The 17,066-nt window shown below is 47.3% G+C and overlaps 1 protein-coding gene across 2 annotated transcripts; it reads right to left on the bottom strand.

Annotated features, from left to right (window-relative positions):
- Positions 1–639: 639 nt before the first annotated feature.
- Positions 640–16,924, bottom strand: galnt7 (UDP-N-acetyl-alpha-D-galactosamine: polypeptide N-acetylgalactosaminyltransferase 7). Of its 2 annotated transcripts, none has more exons than XM_040027207.1 (15): positions 16,209–16,924; positions 12,893–13,004; positions 12,134–12,452; positions 10,869–11,035; positions 9,481–9,611; positions 8,297–8,376; positions 7,069–7,251; positions 5,995–6,112; positions 5,788–5,910; positions 5,417–5,532; positions 4,877–4,979; positions 4,287–4,385; positions 3,904–4,032; positions 3,703–3,733; positions 640–1,865 (listed from the first exon to the last, which is right to left on the bottom strand). In XM_040027207.1, the coding sequence occupies exons 1-15, from the start codon at positions 16,329–16,331 to the stop codon at positions 1,759–1,761; spliced, it is 1,941 nt and encodes a 646-aa protein (XP_039883141.1). In that variant the 5' UTR covers positions 16,332–16,924; the 3' UTR covers positions 640–1,758. The 2 variants fall into 2 exon arrangements, with proteins under 2 accessions (XP_039883141.1, XP_039883139.1); XM_040027205.1 differs by lacking the exon at positions 7,069–7,251 and adding an exon at positions 6,712–6,894 and having other exon boundaries at positions 16,209–16,920.
- Positions 16,925–17,066: the final 142 nt, after the last annotated feature.

Below are 17,066 nucleotides of genomic sequence, written 5' to 3' on the forward strand. Positions count from 1 at the left end.
TTCATGGAGGGGTACTGCAGAACACACCGTGACTGACTCACAATACTGTGTGCGCGTCTCAAGGTTTTAAATACTTCATATAAAGATCGTTTCGCTCAGTGGTGTCACCAGACACATCTGGCAAAATGGAGAAAACCCCAGCAGCCGACAATGGGAAGGACAAGCTCCCTTTTATCAGGAAGAAACTGTGCAGCTAACTCAACCAACTTAATATTGTTCAAAGTTTATCATCACTGTTTAATCTTAACGACCTTACACAGGAGCATCTACAATTGTCTGTTAGTGTATTTTGTTTGGAATTTTAGGTTTTTTTCTCTCAATCCTTTTTCTGTTTATAACTTTTTCACAAAAAGAAACGATTCTCATTCTTTAAACAGAAAGAAGAGCACAGAACAAAGTGAAGCCCACTGTGCAGCCTGTAACACCGGACACATCCACCTGCAGCTCCACCCCTCCGTCCTGACACCTCTCGCCTTTTCTGCTCGACCTGCTTTAGACTGCAGGCTGTGTCGCCGCTCGCGTCCGTAACTCTGCACATCTTCGGCCTGTGGGAGGGGTCGTATCCATAGCAACCTTGTTGCTGTGAGGCGAGATTCTCGCACAGGTTGATGAAGTAGTTCCACTTCAGTCACACAGTTATAGTTGTAAAAATCAGGTCATTTATTTCCTCAGCCCACATTATGAAATCTCTGCTATAAGTTAGCTATTTACAAGATCATTCAAGCCCTCCACAAAATCCATCACGATCATCTTTAGAAATGATTATTTACACAGTACAAAACAGCCAAACACCAAAGCCCCTCCCTGCTGCACACAAAACAAAAACATCTTTTTTAACCACAATAATTGTGCATGTTTTACATGTGAATAATCCTGCCTCCAACCCCACCCCGATTATTAATGAGTCACAGTACTGGTCAGCTACTAAACTCTATATTTCTCATCCAGACTGTCGGTAAGACGGCGACCCACACATCCTTTAGAGTATCCCAGTGTATGTCAGAGAGTAAATGAAGCCTGTGAGGAGCAAAGCGCCAAAGTTCAGGAGTTCATGCTGGTTTGAAAGCTCAGCACAGAGGAAGGAAACGCCGCCACGGCTTAGGGACGCGAATGGGAGGAAATCCTTTTTTTTTTTGCCTTTTCAACATTTTGATAAATGAAAATAAAATCACCAATGAGCCAAACTGAGCCTGTGCAATCAAAATCACACTTAGGCCAGACGAGGGGTTTGTTTGTGAAGATCCAATAAAACCAAATCAAAGCAAACAGCAGCAGCGAGTCACCACGTCCAAATATTCTTCAAAATGTGCTGCTTGTCGCTCTTTTCCTCCGTTAAACTGAGGACCTTCTTCATCCTGGTCTTTTTTCAGCGGCAGACTAAAAACCACACCCATGATGATGATGATGATGATGATGATGTGACTGAAGTCTAAACTCTTTGGTAAGTCAGCTCATCAGTTTGGCCGAGGACTAAACAGACCTAATAATCTTAAGACTTGATGGGATTCATTTCACAAATGCAATGAGAAAATTAGAAAAGACCTGAGAGCCTGAAAGGACAGAGACAGTGTAAACAACCACCAGGGACAGTTCGTGTTCATCCAGCAGCTCTGGATCAAACTCTTCTGGAGTGTCAGAACAACCTTCACATTTGGGCCGATGTCAACAGTTAAACCATTTGGGCTTCATTTTGTTGGAGGTACACCAACACCTAGGTGTCAGGTATTCTTCCTCTAAACAGATCTCTCCCAGATGTCTTCACACAGCCACGATGTTATTCATCTCCCATTTCTGAGTGGTTTTACTGGTGTCACAGTCTGATACGAACACTTTGTGAAGCAGGTCGGAGCGGTCCAGACATTTTCCTATAAGGAGAATACAGCAGCGGGATTACTGACGGACGCTCACAGGCCACCTACAAAACACACACCAGGGTGGGGACCTCCAGGCCTCAAGGTCCTGCAGGTTTTAGACATGTCCTGAAGTTCTCCAGAGGTCTAGTAATGAACTAATCATGTGATTCATGGTGAGATCTGACACACACAGGCCCTCGAGGCCTGGAGGTCCCCACCCCTGGTCTACACACTAGTGCTGTCCACATGCACTGAGGGACAACTGTGGGAAGGCTGCCCTTTAACAATGATTGGTGTGGACACGATTATTACTGCTGTGAGCGTGCAGGGTGTCACACTGCAGGGTAATGAAAAACAAACCAGAACCTTCTGTGCTGGTCTGGTCTACATTCTGCCCAACACTCACTGCAGGATGTAGACCAGACCAGAGCATGGGCAAACCATGAATGGTGTGTGTGTTCCTGTCTAGCTATCTTTGTGAGGACCCAAAGCTGCATTCACTATACTTGTGAGAACCAACAGTCACTTGTGAGGACACACTCACCGGTCCTCACAAGTTTGAAGGCCTTTTTGAGGCTGTGGTTTTAGTGTCAGGGTTACAATTAGGTTTAGGATGAGCGTTTGGGCCCCTCCTCCAATTGGAGGCGGGCGGTGCACGGGCCATCCCTCGGTAGGGTGTCTGGGTCCTGGATTGTCTACGGCGTCTGCCATGGTGCACCAGGGTCCAGTCAGAAGTGCATCCAACCATGATGAGTTTTTTAATTGTTGTTTTCGTTTCACCAAATGAAAAGAAAATTTTAACTTTTTAAAAAGTTTTTAAAGAAATAAAAGAAAGAAAATGAATTGGTTTTGAAAAGAACCTTTTAGTTTTTTACAGAAAAAAGAAATCAACTTATAACAAATGAATGTGTGTGCCTATGTGGCGGCGATTCCACCTGTGAAGGTCTTCAGGTCTAGTTACGCACAGTGGAAAGAGGAAACCAGGCTTGCTCTCAGCGACCTGCTCTGTCCGATGGAGAGGAGTGAGCAGAGAGTGCTTCTATTTATACCCTCACACTTTTACACTTTTACACGTCTGTTTTTCAGTTCGAATTTCGTTTTAGAAAGTTCGTAGTTTTTTGCTTTGTTGGTTCTTAGTTTTTTGGGTAGAATTTTTCCAAATGTATTTTTTGATCACTCCTCACTATCAACAACATGTTTTTAGAGAGATTGTCATTTTTTAACCATGTAAATCATTTTTAATCATGTCTACAGTATTTTTTAACCGTGTACGTAGTATGTATGTTTAACCACAACTGTATATTTAATTTATGTTTTATTATTCTTAAATGTAATTAATAAATTGAGTTTGTAACTGTAATACTGTACCAATTAGGATTTAAGCCAAATGGAAATTGTAATTAATTGTTATGCAATGATTGGGTTTAGGGCCAAATTATTGGTCCAATTAATTAGGTTTAAGACCAGAATGTTGAAATGGTTATGGTTTATCATGTGGGTTGGGGCTTAGTTAAAGAATAGTGTTAGGGCCAGATTAGGGTTAGAGTAAGGGGCTAGGGAAACCATTATGTCAATGAAGGTCCTCACTAAGATAGCTGAACGGGCTTGTGTGTGTGTGTGTGTGTGTGTGTGTGTGTGTGTGTGTGTGTGTGTGTGTGTGTGTGTGTGTGTGTGTGTGTGTGTGTGTGTGTGTGTGTGTGTGTGTGTGTGTGTGTGTGTGTCTGGCACCAAAAGCACTTCTGAGGCTGAAGTAAATGATGTGAACAGCAGCTGACTCCATGTGTGATAAAGGCGAAAGTGCCTTTGATGATGAGAAAAGATGAGTTAAAATGCCAGTGCAGTCCTTTACCTGTTGGCACATGAGTGAATCGATGCAGATCCTGCAGACACAGACAGAAAGGAGAGAAAAAAAGGCAGTAAATTCAGCTTGTGTCAGAGATTTTCTGCCTCCTACATGTTGGTGTGATCTCAGTGCTTCCAGCCTCCACACGCTGCTGAGCAAACATCTAAAGACCAACACTACATCCATCTTATGATCTGTGTGTCTCACCTTGAAGTACTTCCACTCCATGTGCTGGTTGGTTTCACAGTGTGTGATGATGATAGCAGACTTGTCGCCTCCTATGGTCAGGCACTGATCATACTGCATCAGCTGGTTGGCTTCATTGATGCGGAACAGCTACACAGAGTTCAGGGTGAAAAACCAGAGTCAGGATCTGGTGTGAGAGGCTGGACACCTAACGTAAAGCCTGCCTCCATCCTTTCTGTGACACGAGGCAGGAGAGCACACTCATGGGGAGATAAGGAGCCCAAGCTTTCATCTACAGAAGCAGCCAGCTGTCCCTTTAACCCACTGATCACAGTAACACTGGCTCATGTCGTCACACCAGAGGAAAACAAAGAGCCATGTCACGTGTGACAGTGTTTAATTACCTGGTTTCCACCCATCCTGTGGCACGGGCCCAGCTCTACATTCCCTCCGTTAGTGTGTCCCATGCTGTCGATGCAGTAACTGGTGTCGAAGCCCCGGATCTGCAATCACAGGGACAGTGAAGCATGCTGTGTGTGAAACATGTTTATGCATCTTTGTGAGGACCAAATACTGGCAGGCTTGTGGGGACCAACAGCCCTTATGGCAGTGGTGTCCAAACTCCAGGCCTCAGGCCTGCAGGTTTTAGATGTGTCCTTAATCCAACACAGCTGATTTAAAGGCTAAATGACGTCCTCAACGTGTCCTCCAGAGGCTGGTAATGAACTAATCCTGTGATTCAGGCGTGTTGACTGAGGGTGAGATCTAAAACCTGCAGGACACCGGCCCCCTCGGCCTGGAGTTGGCCAAGCGTGCCTTATGGGGACTAAACGCCGTCCACACGAGTGGGAAGACAGTTTTGAAACTCAAAATGTGGTTTAGGGCCACAGACAGGGTTATGCATTCATCTTTAATGGTTAGGGTGAGCGGCTAGGGAAAGCATTATGTCCTCACTATGATATCAAAACGAGAGTGTGTGTGTGAGCACGCCTACCTCCCCCCACTCTACATTTTTAGGAGGAAGTGGGTAGTGCTGTGGAATGTCGTATGCTATTTCCTCCATGAACCACTTGAAACTTTTGCATCGATGCTCCTCCCTGCAACAAGCAAACATGAGATCAGCTGTGTGCTTAGCAGCTAAAGATGAATTCAGACAGAAAAACGCTTCATCCTCAGGGCACATAGTCCTGCATGTTATTTACTGCACACCTGTAACACACAACTTTAAAACATTTACGCTACAGCATGATAGAGGGTGCATGCGTAGGCACATCTTTCTGAGCACAGTTGGAGGTCAGTGTTTAGCGTTTCCACAGCGATGGAGTGAATTTGTGTCAAAAGCACAACAAACCTTGATATGATCGTACCCACATTAAACAGTTTTCCCTAAATGAAGACCGACTCGTCGACTGCAAATCATACAATCACACTGCACAGCTGAAGGAATACATCCTGGGGAAAGTCAGTCAGTGCTACACTATGTTCTGAGTGGGCGTTCACTCAGTAAAAAGGTAGAAGAGTGGCTTTTGTGCACCTGAATCGCTTAAGGTCACTGATGTCTCCGTAGGCCAGAGTCAGAGTTTCAGGGCGGCTGGCGTAGAAGTAGTCCTTATAGTCGTCCCACCAAACCTCCACCACACGAACATAGTTCTGCAAACACAAATACAACACATGTAGATGAAGTAACATCATGACAGAGTGATTGCATAGGTGTAGCGGTGACTGTGGGCAAAAGCATGCATCTGCTATTGGACCTGGCTCCATGCATGCAGGTGGAGGGCCAGATGGCAGCAACACCTCCTTTGTGTAGACAGAAACTTGGAAATGCAGGACTCTGTGGAAACTTGAAACAGAAGATGTGCACTATACAAGTTTCCATCCATTCACACGTTTGTCTGCTTTCACCTTGAGAGTAGGCGAGGATCCAACATGTGCTGGCGGAGGGTTGCCTTGCCATCCCTGAAGTCTGTAGATGTGGCCGACGCGAGAACAGGGCACAAAGAGCAGCTGGCCACCACACTGCCAGATCTGGACCAGCATACAGAGTCACAGTAACCATGATGTCTTTACAATGTGCAGGGATGAACATAAACTGGACAATTCAAAGTCTACCTTGTAAGATATTTCAAAATTCTCCCCTCCCCATATCTGCAGTCCAGGGTCGTACAGTCCCAGCTCAAAGAAAAAGTCTCTTTCTATAGCAAAGAGACCTCCTGCCATGGCTGGAGACCTGCAGGTATAAAGAAACAGTCCTCAGCCCGAAACAAGCTTCCATCTCTTTGTAATCATGTGACTCTACGCGGTCAGTCCCTCTGCTGACGTAATAATGAACAAGTGACACTGACAGAGACATGAGTGAAAGACAGCAGGAGGACGAATGAAAATGTGAAGACAGAAAGGAGTGATGGTGCCCCAGTCCGAGCCCAGTTCACACCAGAAGCTCACCCACAGACCCCACAAATATCCCAAAGTCCCACGGCCTTCAGCTCGGGACTCAACCCACCTTAGGCAACGCAGCCGCCAAGACCACTTAAAGGAAAGAAGGAGGCCTTTCAGACAGACTCAGGGTAAGAGACACCTGAGAGGAAGCTGTGCTACAACAACAAGCTCCTCCCCTCCAGTGGGTGGAAGATAGATGTGTGCAGCAATTCCCCAAAAGCAGACACCTAAACAATGACTCACACTCATGACGTTACCTCTACACAGGCACGGCTGACATGACCTTAAGATTAGCATTTTCTGTTAAGGTGAGGCTGCTCTACTCCTACTGTGAGCCCTGTGAGAAATGACCGGGACACGTCCACACGAGTTAGGAATGACTGTGTGTACCTATAAGGCTCAGTCTGAGTTTTTCTCAGCTTATGCTCCCTGGCTCCCAGAGGGATTCTCTTCCACAGCATGCTCCAATCCCAGGCGCCTCTAGCAAAACCGTTGCTGTCTCCTCCACCCTGGGGCTCAAAGGTGAACGTCTCGCCGTGGACGGAGTCGATCAGAGGCACCGTACACACCGTTCTGACACAGAGGGCCACGCATGCAGCATACGTGGAGAGGAGGGGTGTACATGAAGGGGATGACAGCAGTGCCAGGAAAAACACACAGACAGACACAGGGAAAGGTGCCACGCGGGGTGGGGGTGGAGACACAAACAGAACAGGTCAGTTTAACAAGCTGGTGCGTTGTGTGTACCGGTAAGGCTGGGTGGTGTGCGCTCTCTTGGCCTTCTCTCTCTGGCTAAGCGGCACTCTCTTCCAGAGCAGGCTCCAGTCCCACGCTCCTCTAGCCAGGCCGTCCTCGTCTCCGCCTTGCTGGGGCTCCATACTGTACTCATTACCATCTATATAGTCTATCAGCGGCACTGTGCATACTGTCCTACATACACATAAACACACACAAGCCTTTGGATGTGCCGCTTTTCAACAACAGCGCTGTAAAACCAGAGTAAAGGAGTGTGTGGCTCAGAGCGTAGAAGTGATGCAGCACAGCAGACGATCTAGAGGCGCGCAGACTGAGCAGCCACGGTGGGACGACGACGCGTCCTCGGACCGCCGTCAGACCTTTCTGATACAGAAAACTGATTAAAAAGCATAAAATGTCAAAGGACTGGTGGAGGGGAGGCCCTAACTCACCGAGGCTCCATCAATACAGCTCCAGGCACTCAGCCGCTGATCGGCCATAAGATTAAGACCATCTGTGCCACATTGTTGAGCCATTTTTAACATTCAACAGTTGGATCCATATTATTCTGGTGATGTGTTGGTTTTGAATCAGAGCCATCTCATATCCAGATTATATTATGTGTAGATGATATCGCAGAACTGAAAAAGCAACAGGACACCGACTCAGACGGCTTCGCGGTTCGCTCATCTGTCCAAGACACTACAGAGCTGCAGGTCATCACATTTCATATCGTTTTCTTAATTTAAAAATAAAATCTTAAATTTGACTTTATGATAGTTCAGTCCGTGACTTTTGAGCCTCTAAAATGCGTCTGTTTTGTGTCTTTGTGTGAATCTGCTGCTGCGATAACAAACTCACACAAACACAATTTGTGCAATTTCCCTTTGGGGATCAATAAAGACAGCCGACTAAATTATTCAGCAGGTTGACTCAAAGCCCTCGAATTACAGCTGAAAGTCTGCACATCGTGATTTGATTTCACATCAATCACACGGGAGCAACATTACAAATAATGTCGTAATAATAACGTCTGTATGTCTGAGTTCACGTCATTGAACTGGACGTGCAAACAGAAAAACTGATAAACTGTCACAGCAGTGCTGAAAAACAACAAGCTGCAGGTTAACAGACAGCACAGCTTCACAACCACGACAGCTGTTATAACATGAGGCTACACTGTGTGTGTGTGTGTGTGTGTGTGTGTGTGTGTGTGTGTGTGTGTGTGTGTGTACACTACCTGTCCTTTGAAATGGGAGCGATCAGTGGAGCGTACCAGTTGATCCCGACCTCACAGTGAGCATCCAGGTAAACCAGCACCTTTAAAAAGGAAACCCTTTGAAATGTGATGCTGCAAATCTGAGCCTCTGTCTAAATGTTGCTCCACGCGCCCACTGACATCCTGAAATACGACAGCAGCTCCGACTCCTGGGTCACGAAATCTGCCGACTCGTGAGAATTCTTCCTTCTCTTGCTCAGAAACATAAGGACCAGTTCATTGTGGCTTGATGTCAGCAGCAAAAACACACAACGCCTTCAGAGCAAGTTTGCATCTGCAAATCTGGCGTCACATGACACAAACGAGGGTTTAACTGCAGGCATGTTTAAGGACAGATGAAACGCCGTGTCTGTTGGTAAAATTGTCACAAACACGGTGTCCACTCTTGCTGGCTGTGACCTCCAGTCACACTGTGACAAACCTCAAAGTGGTTTTTCTCCAGCATGTTCAAACTTCACGTTACAAAGACGAGGCCTGCCTCCTGTTCTCTGCAGTTTGAAAATGAGAAACTAAAAGTTCTCACTCTGCTGATAGATTAGTCGTGTGTGGTTTCATCCCTGTTAGAGCCAGAACGACTGGCCCTCTGCAGCTGTTTGTGGACGCTCCTCTGCACTGTGTTCGTGTCCTCTCTACATGCTTTTCTCCCGCCTGTCAGCTGATCTCCCATCAGTTGTCTGAGTTCTTTTATTCGGCTTGTCGGACTGTCGGTGATGCAGAGGATCACTGACAGGACTGCTGGTGCCATTGGGCACTTTTACAAATCAGTTATTGACACTTATTTAAAGATGGGAGCCCAGTTTACTTTCTTACTATATGAAATTGGTTCTGCAGTAATAAAGTGTACATACAAAACAAAACAGTTACATCACATGGAACCAAAATCTCTGCGGAAAACTGCAGCAGTGGCAGAACGTAAGAACCTTCTAACAGAGCGCCATCAGCTGAGCTGGAACAGTTTCCTGTCTGCAGCAGCCGCACGTTGGGATCTCTTCAGAGGCGATGTTGTACATTTAACACAGAGTACTCTTACACACTACACACAGTACGTCACTGTGTTTATTTTAAATTCTGATCAGTTTGCTAATTAAAAGTCTAAGAGACATCGTCAGCATTAGAGGAAAAGCAACAGTGGTGTCACATGGTACCTGTCCTTTGGTGGCCTTCTTGGCTCCAATGCTCCTGGCCTGTATTAATCCTTCCCTCTTCTCATTCCTGAAGAGTTTGACGAGGCCGTTCCACTGCTTGATGTACTCCTCCAGGCGCTCCTTCAGATGGACTGCAAGTGCATTGGTTAGCCAGCATTAGTACACGCGTTTGGACCAATGAGCATTTGAGAAAACAGTTTTGGTTTGCTGACAGACGAATGCTGGAGTAAAGACACGAGCTGGTGATTGTTAGATTTGTATTGTTGATTGTCATTTATGCTTACAAAGATCTACTCATATATGCTTAGAGTTGCATAATCAATGTCATGTTGGTAGATTCTTAGGAGTCTGCAAAGGCATCGTGTGCATTGCAGAGTCCTCTGGCATCCACACCCTGGCAGCTGGGGAGAGGTCTACCTCGTTTCATGGCAGGATAAACGTAGCTATGTCAGTTTTAGTCTGAGTGCCTTTAGTTTAGATGAACTGCTGGACTTCCAGACCAGCAGGTTTAGGGAAGTCTTTATGGGGTCACACTCTGACACAGACGCACACACACGCACACACACAGACGCACACCTCTTTGTGTGTATGAATACGTCGTATGTTAATGAACCTATGTATATTCATGTGACCTCGATAAAAGAGCAGTGTTACGGGGGAGTGGACGAGAGCGACTGGGGTCAAGCGAAGGAACGGCGCTTGTCGTGGTTCTCTCCCTCATGCATGAGTAACATGAAGAACTTTGCCTACTTGTGTGTTGCTTTTGCTGTGTAGTTGAATTGTCTTGGACGTTCCAGTGAATGGGTTTAAGCTACAAACCTATCAGTGATGTGTTCCCACATGCGTGCTGCACACAGCGCCAGCTGATTGATATGTTCATGGCTGTTAGCAGCTGATCACACAGACGTTTCTATCATAGGTAGGTTTCCTTACATTCCACTAAGTTAGAGTTTAGCACTCCAGCCTAGTCAGACAGCATTAGCTAACTTAGCTAGCATGAGTCAGCTGTGCAGCTTGTCTGGTCCTCCTCTCACTTTCATTTCCCTCTGATGCTCCACAGCTGAGTGCAGCGTGCTGTAGTGAATACACTGACATGTGTCCGTGCTTTGTTTCTCTACAGTCAGGTTGTTAGCCTCTGTCTTCTCTGTGCTGCGTTCTGGCTCCACTGGGGTGATTACAGCCGCCCACGTGGATGTCTGAGGAGCGTGCACAGACATGATGGTAACACCATGTGACACCTTGCCTCTGACCACAGACTGCAGCAGACAGCACCACGTGAACCAACAGGACGGCCTTTGCAGGTGATCATTAACAGCATGATGGAAAAAGGAGGCTGTTCACAGTGGAACCAACACGCATCTAAAAATGATGTTTTTAAACAGACCCACCTTTGTTACTGAAGTCATCTATCAGGACAATCTCAGCCAGGTACCTGCGAGGAGTCCTCTTGATGACACTGTGGACAGTCCTCATCAGCGTTGACCAGCCTTCGTTATGGAAGACTATCACCACGCTGGATGTGAGCAGTCTGTCGTCGTACTGCCAGTACTTACACCTGCACAGAGGACACGGTGTGCCATGAGAAACCTAGTTGCTGCACAGCGTAGTACAGTCTCGCTGCACCAACGCAACTCCTACACGGTAAAACTTGTTGAAACTGTGCATCGACACTGTGACACAGGCGCCGTCTAACAGTCCGACGCTTCAGCTCTGCATCCATCAGAGCGCGAGTGTGTGAGCGCCAGGTTAAAGTTCGAAGGCACAGAGAAAGCATGTGCACAATGTGTGTGAGAATGAGGCTAACGGTGCATTTCAGTCCACGGCAGCAGGACCCATAGCCTGAGTGTTTGTGTTAATGTTCCTTTCACACTAGGGCTGCTCAATTAATCGAATTTTAATCTCGATTACGACCTGGGCTTTCAACGATCATTAAAAATGACCGAGCCGATTATTAGCCCCTCCCTCGTGCTTTCACGCTGCTCCGTGTGGCAAATCGAGCGCACCTCTCTGCGTTTCGAACACGTGTCACAACAATTAAGAGCAGCGCTCTCAACACATTGTTATTGTTAAATAAATATCGTCAAATAATCGAGATCTCAATTTCAGTGAAAACAATCGTGATTATCATTTTTGCCACAATCGAGCAGCCCTAGTTCACACCGACTCGTACATGCAGAAGCAAACACAAGAACATCATTCACCTAATTAGTTTGCAGCCTGTACGAGGATCTGAGTGGAAGCATTTATGTTCTCACTTCAACTGAGCGATAAAGTCAGCAGCGTCAATTGAAAAGGCTGTGAGGCAGCACCTGTGTCACGCTACACTCTGCCAAAGGTGTCGTGTTAGAAATCGGCCACAGTGATTTGGTCATCACGCCCATTTCTGCACTCAGAACACAGGATACGGCGTACTTAATGATGTGTCGCTTTTCTGTTTACGAGAAACACATTGTGAACACGTGTCTGCACACGCGGCATGATTCAGTATCATTTCCTGATTGATCCCTGAGTGAGGTTACAGGAGGACGATCGGTGTTAGGCTTACTGCCTGTTTCCTGTGGCTATTGAAGTTTATCTCCTGTAACATTAATCAGGTTTATGTGACTGCAGGACCAAAGATGGCAGACATGCATTCAGTGGAAGCAGTACTTACTCTTCGTGGCGTATGTCATTGATTGTTCTGTCCAGTGAAATCATGTCACTGGCAACCATGTTGAAGCCAAACTCTTTGATGGAGGCCTGAACCGAGTCTTTGTACTCTGGACCCAGGACAAACGGCTTAGCGCCCTCTCCGGGTCCACCGGGGACCCCTGGAGGTTCAGGCTCCTTAGGCTCAAAATTTCCCAGGATACCTTTCTTCAGGACGGGGCTAGTGTAGGCGTGTGTGTGAGGTCCGAATGTCACATACTGCTGTTGAATCACCTGCTTCTGGTTGGATTGCTCCTTTGAATCCTTGGGAAGGTCGGCCCCTCCTGAACACAAACCAAGAGATGACACAGGACCACAGCATACAAGTGCTAAGAAAGTTAGACTTTAAGTCTTTGGCAGGAGAATTAGCAGTGATTACAGACCAACAAACAATCACTAATGAGGATCATCTTCTGTCAGCTGCTCCACAGCAGACTATCTCCCTATCCCAGCATCCCCCTGCATCTCCTCCTTCACTACATCCATGAACTTCCTCTGAGGTCTTCCTCTTGCCCTCCTGCTCCGTCTTCATCACCCTGTGTCCAGAACATCCACCCTCCCTCCTCTGCACATGTACAAATCCTCCTAGCCTCTCTGATTGACTCATGTCTAATACAGGAGGTATACACCAGTATTGGTGATTTAAATACAGTAATACAGTGGGCTGTCACTTTGACGGCCACCCGCTTCGGCCACAGTCAGGAAAAAACAAGTCAGTCCTCACCGTGTTTCAGTCTGATGGAGTCGAGGTCGACCTCCACCCCCTCCACATGAGGCCAGGGCATCACAGGCTTAAACTGCTCTGCAAGGTCACCTTTGGGCAACAAGCTGTCATCCTGCATGATGAAACACAACAGACATGGATATTAAACACATGTGTCCTACACTGAAATACAATGCAGCTCATTTTAAACATTCACAGAGTTAATGCAGCGATTCTGTCTGCGCGCCACGCTGGTCACAAACACGAGCGAATCAAAACCAAACACATCACAAACACACAAACTCGAAAGGTTCTGCAGAGAAAAGCACATCAATATCATTACTGTCCTGTTCTAGATGTTAAATTCTGATAATCAAACGTGATTCAAACATATGGTTAGTGCACAAGATCATAAATAAAGCTGCTCCACTGCAGTTACCAGGTCCACCACAAGGGGGGCTGTGCTTCCAAGTGTGCAGAGACTTCAGCTCTTCTGTCATGATGTGAACTAACAGATTGTCAGCATTAATCATTAATCATTTTGTTTTGTGCTTTATGGGATTTATATGTTTAATATTCTGATATCTGTTAGTGTGTGTGTGTCTGTTAGTGTGTGTGTGTGTGTCTGTTAGTGTGTGTGTGTGTCTGTTAGTGTGTGTGTGTCTGTTAGTGTGTGTGTGTGTGTGTGTGTGTGTCTGACAGTGTCTGACAGACACACACACTAACAGACACTGTCTGTTAGTGTGTGTGTTGATTTTAACTGTAGCTTTTCCTTTTGTGTACAGTCCCTGAAACCAAATCCAAAGAAGAGAAACACAAACACAGACATCTACGCAAACACAATGAGGTGTGTGCGTTGACTGTGTGACAGCAGGGTCAGGCTCCAGCATCCCCGGGCCGACCTGGGTGACTGGATTACATACAGCTGCTCGCAGGCTCGGTGACCCACCTGCTTCAGCAGGGAACAAAGCTGCTCGTGTAGCACGTTAACCTAAGATGATGAGAGCCTGTTCCTACTTCTTCATGGACTCGCTCAGCCAGATCTGCAGCTCCGCACGTGTAAAACCGACTGAGTGTGAGCAGCTCTCAAACCTCAGCACGCCAACAAAGAAATAAACAAGTTGGTCATAAATGTGTAAGAGCATGTGTTGGTCAGCTTGCTTCAGTCTTCCCTCATTCACAGAAGTCAGCGATGGATTTTTGCAGCGTCTGTCTAAATTGACAACGCAGAATAAACCCCGCCTCCCCCTTGTTTGATGATCTGGTCTGGTCCAGGTTCAGCCCCTCCGAGCTGATGTTAAGCAGCCGAGCAGACGGCCGGGTGTGTTTCAGAAGAAGACACACTGGTGGAAACTAAACTCCTAGTGAAGGAAGCTGCTGGACTTCCTCAGCGTTAGCCAGTTTACCTTATTTCTATTAGAAAAATAATGTTTTTGTGTTTAGCCAACACTCAGTGGGTGCAGGCACACTCTTTGTGCATGTGTGTACTAAATCATGTATCTGCCTCACTGCTGCCAGGACACACAAATCAAACCTCAGACTGTCCCACACTCACTCCCGACACTGAAGGAGCCCCACTGATATCTGAAGGAGCACAGGAGCTCATTGTTCGTCTATGCACTGTTTATTTAGTAATAATAAGACCTTATGGTTATAGCCCACATAAACAGTTTTGCACGCTGCCTGTGACTGCTGCCTTCAGCAAGCTAAATCAGATGAAACCCTGCTAGAGTTGGCCATGAAGGTGAACCGCTCTGAGGGGTCACGGTTCATGGAGACAGAGGTTCTCCCACCCTCAGTACAAACCACCAGGTGGCGCATTACCCAGTGTTGAAGGTTGGTGGCAGGCCCAGACGGAGACGACACACCACAGCAGGTACATGACTACAGGTGGGTTTCATAAGCAGCCCGTGTTAAAAATTAAATATCACCAGTAGCTGCAAACAGCTGTGATCGCTCCGTTGATCCTTCACCAGCAAACTGTGACACAAGCTGGCAGAGAGGCAGCAGTCCTGCCTGAAGCTCACAGCACAGCCTCAGCGCAGCATACCGAAGACCATAGCAGGGAGTCGGTGATGGGTGCTGCCCGTTAGCTGCCTAACATCACACTGTTCAAGAGACTCTGTGTGATGTTGACACCAACAAGAAATGAGCAGAGTTGAATCCATGTTCAGAGAGAGGCACAGCACCCACACAGCCTCTCTGCACCAGGCTGGTGTCGGTCAGCCGTGGCAGGATTCCTTTACTGCCCTAAAATTGCTAATACACTAATACTCCACTAGGCCAGCATTCAACAACACCCTACAGTAACTGTAAGTATGGATGAATTATCAGCAAAGTATCAAAAATAACTCCTTTTTAGTACTTTGAGCATTTGTGGGGAAAATTCCTGGAAATGGTCCAACCCCCCATCCATCCACCACCACAGCAACTGTCATCATGTGTATCAATATACACTCATGTGGCAAAAACAACTGGGATACGTCTTTTGTCCATATAGCCCAGCCCTGTAGAGGGGACACCATTTCTGTGGCAGCCGCCTTACACCAGATCCAATAACGGTGTGAAACCCTGCACCAGTCCCCTCTACCTACACCTGCCTCCAGCCAAAGAGGCAGACAATGTCCTGAAGACATGACAACAGATGGTGCAGCCTGTCTGTCTCCTGTGTTTGACAGCGCTGTAAGGCTGGTCAGGGCTTCAGGACACCTGTTCTGGCACAAATAAAGAGGACGTACTGGACACTTGTCTTCTGACAACACCAGCGTGACTGTGCAGAGCCTACACCATTAAACAGCTGCAGACACGGGACACGACACGTAAAGGTGTCCCACTGTGGGCTGCGGCGTGCACACAGATCTGCCTCTGAGGTGTGACTGAGGCACCGGGAGCTGCTGAAGCCTCCATCAAAGCGCCAGAACACGTCCCCGGGACCGGGTCCACGCAATCTCCACACGGGTGCCCTTTCTTACATAACCCAAAAAGGATCTGCGTTTCCGGCTGGAATTGAACCAACAACCTCCCGCCGGCCATGACCGTGTGGCTCAGTGGCACACTGGTCATATGTCTACATGCAATCATTTGAATACCTTGCAGAAAAACCGCAATACCGGAACAACTTTTACAACCCACTTCCGCCTTTGACTCCAACATGGTGACATATGCGGATATGAATGCTGGGAGCCACGGTGCTGTTAGCAGCAGCGACTGTACAGGCAGCTACAGTCCAGACCACAGCGTCCGCTGACTGCCCAACACACACACACACAGTGCAACAGCGTGTCATAACTGCTCACACGCTAACACTGATGTGGCTCAGAGCCTGTTGTGTACTCACCCTTTTCTCAAACGGGCTGTCTCTGTTGGCTTTGGGGGTCAGGGTGGACCAGAGCACCAACAGGCCCAGAAACGTGCCGATGACCAGCAGGCTCCGCAGAATGAATCCCACTTTGAGCCTCATGTTAGCAGCAGCCGCTACGCTGCGTTAGCTTCAAGTTAGCACGGGAGCTAAGCAGCTAACAGGTCGCTAGCTTGTGCTGAATGTTGAACAGGCTCCTGCTGACGCAGCGACCTCCGCCTCCACTACACCGACACGCCGTGCCTCTCCATGCTAGGAACAGTTTCTTCTTCTTCGGTTGTTTCTCGGTCGTGTCCGGCTCTCTGAGGCGCCGTGTAGATGTAGACGCAGTAACACCACCTGTGGGGCTGTGCTGCTGCACGGACGACAATGCTGGTAGGCTGTGGTCTCCACTGCTGACAGGCTCACGCACGGGCTTAAAAGCAGGTATTACTGGGTGTGGAGACAAACAAGAGGTCGGTCCTGTCTGGTTTGTTCGTCATTAGGAGGGACGTGGCTCATTGTCCACGTCATATACAATTGTAAAGAGTGCATCCAAGGGAACAGTAGGCATTGGTAGCATTCACACGGAGTTAATATGAAAGCATTCAGAATAAAGGTACGGGGTGATAATAAGTCCAAATCATTAGAAGCAATGATTCGGTCTCACCTGGTACCAAGAGGATGCAGAGAGCTGAATCACAGGTGTGTACAGGTAACTGTACAACACCTCAGACGTGTCTGGCCTGATTTAAGCCACTTAAAGACGTGGACATGCCAACACACTGAAAGGCACTCAACCAATTAAACGCCTGCATGTTTTGTACAACCACACACCTCGCTGAGGTATTTCCACAC

Source organism: Simochromis diagramma, unplaced genomic scaffold (assembly GCF_900408965.1).
Source record: "Simochromis diagramma unplaced genomic scaffold, fSimDia1.1 OVJJ01000446.1, whole genome shotgun sequence".
NCBI classification, from domain to species: Eukaryota; Metazoa; Chordata; class Actinopteri; order Cichliformes; family Cichlidae; genus Simochromis; species Simochromis diagramma.